The following is a 15,739-nucleotide window of genomic DNA, read 5'->3' as shown; positions in this document are numbered from 1 at the left end:
GGGTGGTCCTTGGACTTCCCACAGGGCAGAGAACCCTGATTGCTCTTTGGGCTGACGAGGGAGGGGGACTTGATTGGGGGAGGGGAAGGGAAAGGGGAGGCGGAGGTGGGGAAGAGACAGAAATCTTTAATAAATTAAAAAAAAAGAGTTTGGTTCCCAGCACCTACATGGTGCAGCTTATACCAGGTGTAACTCCTGGTAGATTCAAGGGTTCTGACATACTCTTCTTGCCTCAGTGGTCACATTCACATCTATAGACACAGGCATAGATACATGTAAATAAAAAAATTAAATTATAAATAATAAAATACACATGTGTATCCTAAAGAAAGAGATATGCCATAGGTTTAGATTGAAAAGTTACAAGAAGGCTTGGCATAATGTGTATGCCTTTAATCCCAGCACTCAGGAGGCAGAGGCAGGCATATCTCTGTGAGTATGAGGCCAGCCTGATCTACACAGTGAGTTTCTGAACAGCCAGGACTACATAGACTGTCTAAAAAACAAAACAAAAAAGTTACAAGAAAAATAATACAATACCTGATAACACAAGCCTCTAATCCCAGCACTTAAGGGGTGGAGACAGAAGATTCATAGATTTTGAGGCCAGTCTAAGATGTTCTCAAAAATAAAATAAAATAAAAATAAAGAGGAGCTGGAGAGATGCTTAGTGGTTAAGAGAATGCCTTTTCTTCAAAGCATCTGTAATGAGATCTGGTGCCCTCTTCTGGCCTGCAGGCAGAAAACTATATATAACAAATCCTTTTTTTAAAAAAAAGTTAAAAGGAACTGAATACAAGTTTAAATGATCTTCAGAATTAAAAGGAGTTAATGTCTTGGGTTTATAATCTCAGTAATTAGGAGGATAAAACAGGATGATGATTGCCATGAGTTTGATGCCAGCCTAGACCGACCTAGACGAGAGGAAAGAACTTGTCTCAAAAAAGAGCTGATATTTATAATTCATAGGTGTTTGGAAAGCAAGTATTTTATGAAATGCTACCAGTCTATCTACCAATAATATTTTATTTTTTATACTTTTTACTCTTAGTAAGTATAAAAAGAATAGAATTATTCAAAACTACAGTAGAAACCTTAGTAAATTGAATGTTCATACTAATTTTTTATCTTTAAGACTGTCATTTCTTGTCATGCTGCTGGGGTGGGTGTCTGGATGGGTTAGTTTGTTTTACTTTGTTTTGTGTCTGTGATAGGGAGGTTAGACTTCGGGCTTCAGGGCATAATAAGGAAACACAGTATCACTAAGCTGTTTTCCCAGCTCTCATGCTTCTTAAATTATTAAAAATCACTAGCCATCCCCTTCATACACTCTCTTCTTTTTGTTGTCGTATTGTTGTAATTATTTTAAGACAGTGTTTTTCTCTAGCCAACACCAGCCTCAAACTCCCAATAGTCCTTCTGCTTTCCACTTCTCAAGCTGCTACTACTTGATTTTTCTAGATAGATTTGCAACAAGTAAGATAGAGTTTACATCCAACTTGACAGTGCAGTTTATTCCTTACCACCTTTCTATAAGAAAGCATTGGAAGGTGTCATGCTCTGTCAGCATCAAAATAGCATCAATGGATAGCTCTTGAATATTTTAATGAGGCTGGTTAGCAGCTCTTTGCCAATGCAGATCATTTATTATGGTTGTTGAACCACTTTTAAACACAGAGCATACTTCTAATCCAAACATAGACTCAATAGCCAGCAAAACATGATGGTTTTAAGTTTAACCCCCCCCCCCATAAAATAAGTCTAAACCCTGGGTCAGCCATACTGAACTCATTTTTTTCTACTTATTATCATGTTAATCTCTTAGAGCTCTGTTCCCCCATTCTAACACATCATTTAAGATAGGAGTTCCTTGGTGTCTGATTCTAAACTACAATCATGTACTCCTCACTAATTGATTTCTCCATGTCCATGTATTAATTGTATCTCACATGCTGCTGACATCACAGATTTATGCTTCCAGTCTAAGTTTTTACTCTGAACTCTCTCTATGGCTATTCCTCACCCCCATTTATGTCTCCAAGGCATTTTATTTTGTGCTTGGTGTGTCTAAGACCAAACTCATAATCCTTCCCACCCCCAAACCTATCCTATTTCAGTTTTTTCTGTCACTATGAATAGCATCCAGTTAAATAAGCAGAAACTGAGGAGCAATTCTTAACATCTTTTTCAGGTCTGTTCCCTCCTCTCCTCTAACCCCCACTGTGTCATATACCACCCCCAGCCAGTATGATCTGTCACCAAATCCTGTTGATTTAGTAAATATTTTTTAAATCATAGCAATCCTATCCTGCATCGCCACTATCTTTTCCTGGTCTATTGAAAGAGTATCTTCCCAATGTATTTTCTTAACCTCAATTATGTACATGAGAAATGGCATGAAGTAATGTTATATTAACTCCTTAGCTGCCTCCCTTTGTTTTTACCATAAAAACAAATTCTTTTTCTTTTTGTTGTTGTTGTTTTTTTTTTTGTTTTCGAGATAGGGTTTCTCTGTAGCTTTGGAACCTGTCCTGGAACTTGTTCTTGTAGACTGGGCTGGCCTCGAACTCACAGAGATCCTCCTGCCTCTGCCTCCAGAGGGCTGAGATTAAAGGCATCATCACCGGCCAGCAAAAACAAATTCTTAAAATTGCAGAGGAGCCTCTGAGTTTGACTCTGGAGCCACCTCTAAAACATTAGCTTATGTGTTATCCAACACTGTTTTCTGACCCCATTGGCCTTTTTTTGGTCCTAAGCTTTCTTCAGCTGGTTAGTTCTTCTTGTGTCTGTGATCTCAGAAAAGACTTCCCTGCCACCCTACTTGTCACATTCCTTAGTTATACCCTTTAGGAACATTATATACCTCTACTTTATGGCACTCACTACAGTTGTAATTACTCATTTGTAAAATTACATATTGGCTATCTCTCCCACTAGACTAGAGATTCTGTGCATGGTGCCTAACATCTAATTTTGAAAAATATTAATGAGTTATAGTGCTGACCTCATAGGATAGCAGTGAGAATTAAATGATACAAGGCCAAACATATCTGGCATTAACGGTATTGCCTACTCCTCAACAAACCCAAATAGCAGAGTATATTTTTATACATTCGATTTCAAGGGACATAATATTTAAGTTTCAAGCTTTTGAATGCCTCTCCCTTTATTTCTTTTAAAGTACTTTAAGTGCTTTACTATAAATAGCAAACATTAAAATAGGGTGTCTTCTTTCTTACTCATCCTTAAAGGCCAGTGAAAGCCAAGGAAACAGGGATGACCTGTCAGAGCCTAGAATAGCTGCGTGGGCAAGTGAGGACTCCTGCTTTTGTCAGTGAGCCTGGCAGCTCACTGGCAAACAGTTAAAGAATGCCATGAGCAGAGTTCCAGAACTGGGTATATGATCCGGATCTTGTCCCACTGTGACACAAGCAAATTGTTTGACTTCTCTAAGTCCTTACTTAGGCAGCTATAAAACTGGCATTGTATAGTAGGCCTGCCTGCTCAGATCATCATGATGCTGCACTGCAAATGCTTCGGAAGGTACTGTGAAAGTTAAGACATACTGAAAGTCACTAAGAAGCTGCTTTCCAAGAACTGAAACAAATTTTTCTGTTACAATGGAATGAAGACATTAATAGGGCAATTTCCTAATTTCCTCTACCCAATTAGAATTTATTTCTGTTCATTATAATTATTTCTAATAGCTGACTGCCTTTGACATTTGAACAGCAGTCTACCTTAGAACCACACGTATTAAAAGTGATGTTATCCTTCTAGGTCAGCTCCCCATAATGGACTAAAAGAGCTTCTGGGTGGGGCTTAATGCTGGCAATGAGAACACAATTACAGGAGAGCACATCCTGCCTCTAGGGTCCAATGTGAGATGTGGTACTTTTCATTTGATTCCATTACCCATTGTCTTTGTACCATTTCTCAAAACAATAAAATCTGCCTTGCCTGAGAATCAATTAATGAATTATTTTGAGAATTTTTGCTAATCACATAGTGTATAAGTCAGATAATTAAAAGCTGACCCTAATTTTTTTTGTTTTGTTTGTTTTTTGCTGACTATAAATTTAAATCTTGGATGTAATTGCTTCTCTTCTCGCCCATAGCAGCTCAAGGACACTGCTGTCCATCAGGCATGGTGGCTTACATCTATAATTCCCAGCAGTTGGGAGGCTGAGGCAGGCTGAGTTCCAGGGCAGCCTGGTTTATACAGAATAAGACCCAGTCTCAAAAAACAAAATAAAAAAGTGGGGGACTCTGCTTGATTTGAAAGATTATGTAAGAAATAGGTTAAAATATAGGTCCAAAAGCTAGAGAAATGACTGGCTGAATAAGAGCACCAAAGTTCAAATCCAAAGCACGTATGTAAAAAGCCAAATGTGGCCCTAGACACCCATGACTTCAGCTCTGTGAAGCGCAGAGATAGGAAAGTTGCTAGAGCTGGACTAGCTACCAGAATAGCTCCAAGTTCAGTGAGAGTGAGTCTGCCCCCAAAGGAATGAAGTGGAAAGTGATAGAGTAGGACACCCAGCATCGTTCTCTATCAAACACCACACACACACACACACACACACACACACACACACACACACACACAAATTCAGGTCTGTTTAGCAGGTCTCTTTAAGGCCTGGTGGCAGTGAGTATGATGTAGTGATAGTGTTTGTATCAGCCATATTACAGCACAACTGTTAAAGCACATCTTATTTATTTTGCCTAAACCGCACATGCTTTTCAAAATACCCCCAAATATATGAAAATTGAAGATGCTAAATAATAATCCTGGGCCTTGTGTTCTTCATATTTTGATATATATGGTGATTTGCTGGTAAAAAGGTAAAGGCATAGTCACGTTAAATATTGATGTTTAAGATACATGATTAGCAATGCTTTAAATGACTCTCCTCAGCAGTGAGCTAGATGTGTGTATACTTTTCATACACAGAAAAGACCTTCATCTGTGAGTAACTATGTCAACAGAAGTTTGTCACAAGAAGCCCCAGTGTAAGAATTTTGAAAGAGGTAATTCAGAAGGGCCTTGAGGATTCATAGACAGTTAATGGTAGCTCAGGAAGGGAGAGACATTTTCTTCAGTGTATAGTCACTAGCAATTTGCCCATGCTCCTGTAAGCAACCCTAGTTAAGCTCATTGGGTCACCATTAAAAAGAGACATGACAATAGAAGGAAAACTAGTTAGGAAGGGGAAGGTGACAAGAAGGTAATGGAGAAGGTAAATCAGATTCTTTTTTTTTTAAAAAAAAACTAACAGAAAACAGATTTGTGGTGTGGGACTGGGCCTATTGCTTAGCAGTAGAGTGGTTGCCCAGGGTGAATGGAATCCCAGGTTACACCCCAACACCCAGAAAAATTGAGGGACTCAGAAGAATTTTGTTTTGATAAAGCAGAGCCACCATCTTGTGTGGTATGCTGTGAATGTGTGGGGCTGTTTTCTAGGTGCTATATTTATAGTTGAAAGACTTTTCTGTCTTATTCTATATATTACATGCCCCTTTGGCACTGGCAAACCACAAAATGAAAAAAAGAATCAGTCACCTATATTGAAATGTCAATCTATAACTACTGTTTATAACTTTTTTAATAATTGATAATATTTTGGATAAAATGCATTTATAATATGTTAGAATATATTTATATATATATATAATGGGTTCTTACTATAATAAAGGAATTTTGTGATTCTTTGTAATGTTTATTTTCTGTCATTTCAATATAGGTGTTCTTAGTTAAAAAAATCTCAGGCTCTGATGCTAGACAGCTTTATGCCATGAAGGTATTAAAGAAGGCCACACTGAAAGGTAAGTGCTGCTATTTGCCATGTTCATGTAGTCTAAACAAGCTGAAAGGTCTCTGTAGAGCTCACGTGATCCTGAAGCCACTTAGATTCTGAATTGGGTCCTGTTAACAGCTTTAAATTTAGACTGACTTCCAATGACTTTCTTACTAGGCTAAGAATCATATGGCTTGAGAACAGGACTTGCCATGTTAGAAAAGGATTATCAATTCATCTTGGACTTTAGGCAAGTAGATTTTGAGAAGATTAAAACTGGGTTTGAGTCATCTGAAAATTATTTGAATTTTTTGGAAAACGTACTAATCACCTAGATGCAAAATAGCATTAATTCTTTAGGATTTTGTCTTCTTGACTTTTGGTCTCCAAACATGATTCTGAGTCAGTGATTTAAGAAAACATAATGTAGGATTTGGGTCTGATAGGTAAAAAGACATTTAGAAGATCTATACAAAGATGTTTAAATACTTAAATTTTCCTTTTATTTAATGACATTTCTTATTTTGCCATATCTCTAGATGCTAGATAGTTTAGGCATTGATTCACAATGTCAGGTTTGTTTCCCTTAAATTTACATGTAATTTGAAAAGCATTAAAATATCTAAGAGAATATTTGTATTGATCATTTATTATTTCTGGTGTTCCCAGTCACTCAGTGTGGATATTATCATCATGCCATGAAATTTCACCATCCTCTACAAAAACATCCTCCTTTGCTTTTATTTTCTTGCTCCTTTTCCCGAATACATTTTCTATCCCGTGTAGTCCTTACTTCTGTAGCATTGACACTACTTGATTCTTTTTTTTTAAGATTTATATTTTTATTTATTTATTTTTATTTTTTTTCCTTTTTATTACTTAAAATTCAAATTCCTACTCCCTCTCCTCCTCCCAGTCAGTCCCTTCCCTCTCCCTCCACAGACCCTTCCCCCACCCCCTCCAACCCTAAGGGAGTGCCATGCACCCTGCCCTGTGGAAAGTCCAAGGCCCTCCCTACTTCCTCTAGGTTGAGCAAGGTTTATATCCAAAGAGAATAGGATCCTATGAAGCTGGTTCTTGCTAGGATTGGTCAACTAAAGTTTTTCAGCACTTTTCTTCTTAGTCCCTGCTTTTTAAAATTTTATACACCTGAATCCTATGTTGTGAAATCACATACATGGAACTCTGACAGTTGGTTCACAAAAGCAAGAGAAGTTTCTTGTTTTCTTATATTTAACAAGATTTATGTTGTATATAATATTTGAAGAAAACTATAAAACTGGAAACTTAAGATACTAAAAAGGAGATAAATATCCAATTCCTTATGAGACAAAGCTGTTGATCCTGTACTTCTTTAGCTTTCAAATTCATTAGCTGAACATCCAGATTCCAGTTGAATTCTTAAAACTTAGCGAAAGAAAAACATACCTTAAAGAAAAATGAGACGGGAATAGTTCTGTCTAATGTTAACGCTTGTTTACAGCAGTGATAATGGAGAAAGCAATACAAACATAAATCAGTCCAACAAAATGCCAAAATATATATTAAATTTCACTATATCTGTCACAGGTGTTGAGTACCTACTGTTCTGCCTGCTAAAGCCAGTAAATAGAACAATGGGAAATGAAGTAATGGTTTCTCAAGTTGTTTAGCTACTTGAAAAACAATTAGTCTAGTTTTCTCTTAAGTCTTACACCATAACAAACTTCATCCTATCTGAATTTCGTAATATTTTAATGTCAAACCTCAGAAGGAGATTTGCAAATTTCAACAAGCAAATCGACAATAAAAAAAATTGACACAGAGAGAACTCAGTGATTAAGATCAATGGTTATTCTTGAGAATCTGGGTTCTATTCCCACCACCCACCTGGTGGCTCACAAGCAGCTGTAACTCTACTCATAGGGAATCCAATTCTATTTTCTGGACTCCTCAGCTATTGGTCACACATATGGTACCCAGAAATACATGCAAAATTTTGCTGTGCACATAAATATTTTTTAAAGTTAACCTTTTATATATTGTAAAATAGTTTCTATAGGGAACAGATAAATGTATGCTTCAAATATTGTATTATTATAAGAAGTTGAGGGACTGAAGAGGTGTGTTAGTTTGTAACACTTGCTGGGAAAGTGTAAGGAGCCAAATTGGGATCCCACCACCCACACAAAAGCCCAGTGTAGCCACATATATGCCTGTAAGCACAGCACTCTCTAGGGCAGAGACAGAAGGACATCTGGAGTTAGCTAACTCTAGGTTTACTGAGAGATCCTGTCTCAAGGTAATAAGGTAGGGGAATGGTAGGACACCTGACATCCTCCTTTGGCCTACAAACACACATAAGCACACACACACATGGACACACGTACACATGTATATACATACAACATTTATCACATATACACACTGTCACACAGAAAAAAAATTATATATATGGAGTTGTCTCTAGGGTGCATTGATCTCTGCAATAATTATTAGTAATAACAGTTTACTAAGCATATTAAATGCTTATTAACCAAGAATCTGTAGTTAATCCATAAGTTAATGAAGAAGAAAAGAAATCTCTTCCTTGCCATAGAATTCCAATGAATGAATGTAAAAATAATGGTGTACCAGTAGGAGTTAATAAGACATACTTTTACAACCTCATGTAAAGGACTTTCAATAAAGCTTATTTAGGAAGATAAATCTTTTGAGTGGGGACTGGAGAGATGATTCAGTGGTTAATTGCACTGGCTGCTCTTCAGAGGACCCAGGTTCAGTTCCCGTATCTACATGGTGGCTCACAACCATCTACAACTCCAGTCCCAGAGGATCTCTTCTGGCCTTTGTGGGCATTAATCACATGCAAGTGATGCATAAATATACATGCAGGCAGAAGGCCCATACATACAAAAAAAATAAAATAATAATTTTTAAAAATCTTTGAGGAAATGATTATTGTTTAAAACAAAAATACATATTAAATAATATGCATTTTAAGAAAAAATGCATACTAACCAATACTGAGTCATTTCATGTGATGGCAGCATCATTGAAAAGCAGTTTTGCATTAAGTACAAAGTTGACATTAATGCTGCTGAATTAGCCTCAGAAAATAGCCTTACAAAATGAGTTCCTACTCTTGAAAATATTCACAGAAACATTGACATATGAAAAAATTCATAGCTGTTGAAAAAGGGATGCTGGGAAAATTATGGTATTATAATTAGTATAAAATATGATTAAATAAAATGTTGTTGAGCACTTGCTGCTTTTCAGAGGGTCCAGGTTCAATTCCCCGTATCCATAAGGCAGCTCGTAACTGTCTAAGTGTAGTTCCAGAGAATCCAAAAGGAGCTACATGGATGTGGTAACAGGCATACATGCAGGCAAACCACTCATACACATGAAATGAAAATTAGTGTTTTACATGTGATTATGGAAATTAGTAAAAACATAAATAAAAATTATAACACATTGGGCTAGCACAAGTATGTAAAATGGAAGGAAATTCTAGAATGTGTGTGTAAACATCGGAGTTACTACAGAAAAGACAACTGAATGGTAAAATTTGTGTCATGTAGCATGTCTAAAAGTATATTCTGCCCCTTTACTGAATTTATAACTTGATCGGGTTTACAATTCTAGGTCACAAATAAGTTTCCCTCAGATATTTGAAAGTACTGTTTCCATTGTCTTCTTGCTTCCCGTGTTCCGGTGACGAAGGTTATTTCCATTCTGATTGCCAGTCCTTTGTGTGTTAGCAACTTTTCCTTTCCGGAAGTCTATAGATAAAATCTTCTTTATCTTTGTGTCCTGAAATTTATGAAGCAATATCTTTGACTGCATGATATAAAATTTCATCATACCAAATATGGGGTGGTTCCTTTCAGTTTAGGGACTCATATTTTCAAGTTTTGTGAAAGTTTTTTGTCATGTATTCTCTATTTCATAAAACCTAGTTTTGAGTATGTTGTGCTTTCTGGATGATTCCCTAAATTTTATTATATTTGTCATTTCTTGTTTTTTTGTTTTGTTTTTATTTTTGTCTCATGTTTTCTAGGAAATTTCAAACAAAACTTATGGTAATAATTTCTTCAAAATACAAAATTAATGATGTTGGTAATTCAGACATGCCAAAACAAAGTCATAAAGAGCTTCTTTTAAGTGAAAAGCTGAAATTTCAGTAAGATGTTTTGGGAGGAAAAAAAGTGACTGAGAATGAGAACACTTTCAAAGAACTTTTATTATTTGTTTTTATCTATTTCTTACTGTATGTGATGTGTAAATTATATTTTATCATAGGTATGTATCTGCAGGTTTGGTATTTGGGTGATTTTAGGTGTCCATGAAGAGTCCTAAAACATACCCCTTGCAAATAAGAGCCATTTTTCTATTAGTGTCACTTTAGTGGGGTTTTAGAAATAATTAACAGAATACCCATGTTTACCCAGAAGTCTTTCCAAATCAAAGTTCCTACTAATACCCTGAGTGGGGTCAACTAGAAGTTAATGACATTAGATCAAATAAATGGGGAATTTTGTCCTGCTATGGTGGTCTGTCAGCCAAAAAAAAAAAAAGACTTTATGCATCAATGCATCCTTACATAAAACAATTTTCTATATATAGTCTTGGAAGCACAAACAGCATTCCTTCTTATTCCTTCTCATATTCAGAGAATGACTTACTAGAGTTTGTTCTCTTCATCCACCATGGGTCCTAGTGATCAAAGTCAGGTCATCAAGCTTACTAGTAAGTACCTTTGCCCACTGAGCCATCTCTCACTGGGGTTTGTTTCCCAGAGGTCTTTTTCTATGTTTTAAATATCTGTGGTTCTCTTGAATTGATAGTAAAACCAACTCAAGTTTCCCCGCACACACGCACCCCATCTTTCTTTTGACCTAATCACTAACAGAAACATTGAACTTTTTTGTTGTTGTTTTGGTTCAGTTTGGCTTTTTGAGACAGAGTCTACTGAAACCTAGGCTGGTCTCAAGCTAACTACATAGCTGAGAATAACTTTGAACATCTAATGCTCCTGCCTGCACCGCCAACATGCTGTGATTACAAACACATGCTACTACACCTGGCTTAGACACATGTCACTACACCCGGCTTTAAGAATGTTTTCTGATCATTTACTTAGTTCTTGTCCCCACTGTATTCAAGCCTTTGAGTGTACTCTAGCTCTAGTGCCTAGGCTTTACTCAGAAAATGTTTGTTTCTAGAAGGATGTTTTGCCACAAACCCAAATTCTTCCCAGTATTTTAATTTGTTGTGAATCTGGATCCTCCATATACTATGTCCCCTATAGTGAACCTTTGTTTCTACACTGATACGGCTCCTTCTAAGTCATCATTTATGCTTCCATGTCTGTTCAGGTGTTGACTCCATACTTGGTCTTTTGTAGAACCTGTCTTTCCCATCCAACTGGGCAATCCAAGTAGAAGAGTCTTAGAGCTTATATCCTAACCCTGCTCCTTCTTCTAGACTTCTAGTCTTTCTCTACAAGTAAAACTGATCTTGCCTTTCTCTGACTCCAGTAATACTTAACACTGGTAATAAACTACCCATTAGACATATTCACACTACTGCCTTTTGGTATAATAACAATAGTCCATTATTTGAATACCTCATACACACAGGCTTTAGGTATTAACGTTTATCCAGGTAATCACAATTACATCAAAGGTACAATTTTATACCTGAAAGGTAGCTGAGATTCTAGAATCCCAGAGAGTTTAAATAAGTAACTTACTCGTCATTATACAAATTAGAATTAATATCTTTTTAATTAAAAAAAAAAACAAAGCAGCCGGGCGATGGTGGCGCACGCCTTTAATCCCAGCACTCGGGAGGCAGAGGCAGGTGGATCTCTGTGAGTTCGAGACCAGCCTGGTCTACAGAGCTAGTTCCAGGACAGGCTCCAAAGCCACAGAGAAACCCTGTCTCAAAAAACCAAACAAACAAACAAACAAAAAACAACAACAACAAAGCAAAACTAAACCTTTGGCTCTTTCAGCTATACATTTCCAATCTACCCCTCCTCTTTCCTCCCTCCCTCAAAGACCACTTTGGCTTGGGATATATCTGTCCTTTACCAAGTCTGCCACATTTTATAGATACTTTGTGAACATTTGTTGAGGTGATGGGGTTAGTAAAAGTATTGAAACCTATTTCAGGTTATTGTTTTAATATTTCATGATATGTCTTGTCTTTTAAAAAAACTCACATGCTGTTTACCATTTTCAACAACTTCAACTAAAATGCTTCTAGACCCAATACTAATATATTTTTAACTTGGAGCTTAAGGTTTATAAATATACATAGTTGGCTTTTGATTAGGTAATGTAGCAAAAGTTATTTTTCTAGATTTTAAAAACTCAGCATCAATAAAAATTGTATTTTATGTACATCAGCAAAATTTAACTTAAAATGCAATCTAAAAAGAATTTCTTTTAATATTACCTTTGAAAAATACTTGCATTGTATCATATGTGCACTCACTCCTTTATAGTTCGAGACCGTGTTCGGACAAAAATGGAGCGTGATATCTTGGTAGAAGTCAATCATCCTTTCATTGTCAAATTGCATTATGGTAAGTTTTGAACCACCTCTCACCTTATCCCTTCACCTCTATTCCCTGTCCCCCCAGAGTATATTCAGATGCACTAAAATATATAGAGAGATACATAACACTGCACCACCACTTTATAGCATTTATGTGTTAGCGCAAACTGAAGATGAGGAAGAGGCCCAATATCAACATCCTAAAACTTCTGTCACCTACCTTTCTTTTTCTCTGAAAGTCAAGTGCTATTTCTCAATGTGTAAAAAACATAAAATCCTTGTACTGTGTCATTAAATCTAATGAACCCACCTCTGTGGCATAGTTTTGTATGATAGCTCATGGTTAAAGATATCTTTCTGGTGTGAGTTTTTCTTACTGATCACATTTAGAATGGTAGCATTCTTGAGGGAAGTCTTGCCTGTAGAAAATTTTGTTCCCTGATAAGACACACTATATTTGACATTTCCTCATGGAAACTAAGAGAATCAATGTTTTCTTCTATGTAGAAATAAGTTTAGATTTCTGTTATTACTTATTTGCTAAAACTAATATTCATTTATGAATGAATTGATTTAATATAAGCCTAAAAAGTAAACTACAATGGTTTAAACAGAAATTTTGTTTCCTCATTCAGCTTTTCAAACTGAAGGGAAGTTGTATCTTATTTTGGATTTTCTCAGGGGAGGAGATTTGTTTACACGTTTATCCAAAGAGGTATATAATTAACATCTATTTTTAATTTATTTCTACTGATCCTATTTCAAGTAAAGCTTTGTTATTTCAATGTTGCATGTATCATACTCTCTTATAACATAAAATTCTTTCATTCAAGAAACTGAGTCAAAAAAATTATTTTCCTATCTTTTGACTATACTTAAAGCAGCACTTTACATGGAGGATTTGTCTTAACCCCGATACTGTCGTAGTCTTTTTTTTTTTTCAGAACTGATAATGTTTCAATAAACATCCTTAATAATTGGTACTATCAATTCAGCATTTATTCTCAAGATTATTTTCATTTCTAAAATGTTAATATGCTAAACAATCATTGCTGCAACAAAGCATAATTACCATTTAGCAAGTGATTATACTTAACTGATTAGGCCATTTTGCAAATTTCTTTCACGAGTAAATTGTAACTAAATCTATATCTGATTAACATATTTACAAATTGAATATTTAAAGTCTTACATAGAGCCTCACATAAAAATCGTAGACATAAGAAGAAAATAAATTTGGGAATATTATTTTGTTTTAGGTGATGTTCACAGAAGAAGATGTCAAATTCTACTTGGCTGAACTTGCACTTGCTTTAGATCATCTGCATAGCCTGGGAATAATCTATAGAGACTTAAAACCAGAAAAGTAAGGAGCCGTGCTATTATATTGAATTTAGTATGATCCAGCTGTGTAGGAGTCATAAAATACAATGACTTGACAGATCTCCATCCACAGCACTTCATTATAGTACTGTGCTTCACGTCTGCAAACACTAGATCTTAAGCTTGTAAAATCTTTGTTAAACAACACTGTTAACCTATTTTCATTTACTTTGAGATTTACTTTCACTTTCATTCTTTTGAGACAGGGTCTTTCTATGTATCCCTGTCTGTCCTGGAACTCACTCTATAGACCAGGCTGGCCTCAAACTCACAGAGATCCACCTGCCTTTGCCTCCCGAGTGCTGGGATTAAAGGCGTGCACCACAACTGCCCGGCAAAAGAGAGAACTTTAATCATTTCACATATATTTACAAATCTTTTCATTTAAAATGTATTTACATTGTTTTAATCCACACGTATTTTTTTTGTCTGATTGGGTCAACTAATCTTTTGTGTTTTCTCCAAAGACTTATTGGTTGAAGAGTTTTTCCCAATCACATGATAATATTTTTCTCCCAATTATACTGTTTCTTGGTTTTTTTTTTACTTAGCTCTGTGAAGAATGGTATAGAGCTAACCCTTTCTCCAAAATACCATTTATTGGAAATATCTTTTTTGTTTGTTTTTTAGATACAGGATTTCTCTGTGAAACAGTCCTGTCTTGGCTGTCCTAGAACTCACTATGTGAACCAGTCTGGCCTCAAACTCACAGAGATCCACCTGCCTCTGCTTCCCTCCTGAGTGCTGGGATTAAAGGCATATGCCAACAACACTGGGCTTGAAATATCTTCTTTGCCATCCACAGTGATGCATACCTTTATCCCCAGCACTTGGTAGACATAGCTAGGTGGATCTTTGAGGCCACCCTGGTGTACATAGCAAGCTCTAGGACAGGTAGGACTACATAGAGAGACCCTATCCCAAAAAAACAGAAAGAAAGAAAATTTGCTCTTAAAATTTCTAATTTTAAATGTTACAAGCATATTTTCCACAGCTCTTATATTGGCACTCATCAATAAACTGATATTATTTTATATAATATGTACACAGGAGTTGTTTTTTCTTTTTCCAAGGATATAAGCAGGAGCCTTGCTCTATAAAGAATATTTTTAAAAATTTTAAACAGCTTTATTGAGGTGAGATCCACATGTCTGTAGTAGACCTACTACACAGAAAGCTAGGGTGAGACCATCACTTGAGTTCATGACCTGCCTGTGCAACATAGCCAAAACCCATTTCAAAAAACAAAGCATGTTTGGCTGGGGATTTGGCTCAAGAGTTAAAAGCACTTACTGCTCTTCATGAGAACCCAGGTTTGATTCTCAGCACCTACATGGAGGCTCACAATCATCTGTAACTCCAGTCCCAGAGTATCCAGTGGCCTCTTCTAGTCTCCATGACCAATAGGCATGTACATGGTGCACATACATACATGTAGGCAAAATATCCATATACAGAAAATAAATTAAAAACATAAAATTCGTTGCTTCTTAGTATATAAAGCAATAACCATTACTAATTTTCTTACTCTTTGGCCTTTGGCCTTTGGGGTTTTGTTTTTTAACAGTCTTACATAGTCCAGGCTAGCCTTGGACTGACTATGTAGCCAGAATTGGGCCTGAACTCTTAAGCCTCCTGCCTCCACTTCCTAAGTGTTCTGAGTGTGGTTCTATGCCACCACACCTGAATTTTAACTGAGTATTTTAAATACTACTTACTTGAAGTTGATACAATTGTGTATTGTGACGAAATATAAAGGATGTGCTCGTATGAAAGCCTGTAAAGGGATCATTTAGAAACTATCATGCTTCTTACATTTTATATATATTTTTCATGTAGTTTGACTTTTAATTCACAAAGATTATTGAGATATGCTTGCCTCTGCCTCCCAAATGCTGAGATTAAAGACTTAAGTCACTATTCCCATCAGCTTTCTAGGTTCTTTTAAATTAAAATTGTTATAATACAATATTTATAGTATTCATTAATAGCGAGAACATTAA

At 36.0% G+C, this 15,739-nt stretch overlaps 1 protein-coding gene across 5 annotated transcripts in view; it reads left to right on the top strand.

Moving 5' to 3' along the window:
• The window catches only part of Rps6ka3 (ribosomal protein S6 kinase A3), a 115,934-nt gene that overhangs the window by 55,426 nt on the left and 44,769 nt on the right, over positions 1-15,739 (top strand). For all 5 annotated transcript variants that reach the window (XM_050164328.1, XM_050164327.1, XM_050164326.1 and 2 more), the window contains 4 exons: positions 5,748-5,829; positions 12,301-12,381; positions 12,989-13,068; positions 13,613-13,719. In XM_050164328.1, coding sequence (XP_050020285.1) covers positions 5,748-5,829; positions 12,301-12,381; positions 12,989-13,068; positions 13,613-13,719 — 350 coding nt within the window. The remainder of the gene's footprint in view (positions 1-5,747; positions 5,830-12,300; positions 12,382-12,988; positions 13,069-13,612; positions 13,720-15,739) is intronic.

This window comes from Alexandromys fortis, unplaced genomic scaffold (genome assembly GCF_014885135.2).
Source record: "Alexandromys fortis isolate MF-2015 unplaced genomic scaffold, M_Fortis_MF-2015_v1.1 scaffold_147, whole genome shotgun sequence".
NCBI lineage: Eukaryota > Metazoa > Chordata > Mammalia > Rodentia > Cricetidae > Alexandromys > Alexandromys fortis.
This window is presented reverse-complemented; position numbering and strand designations above follow the sequence as displayed.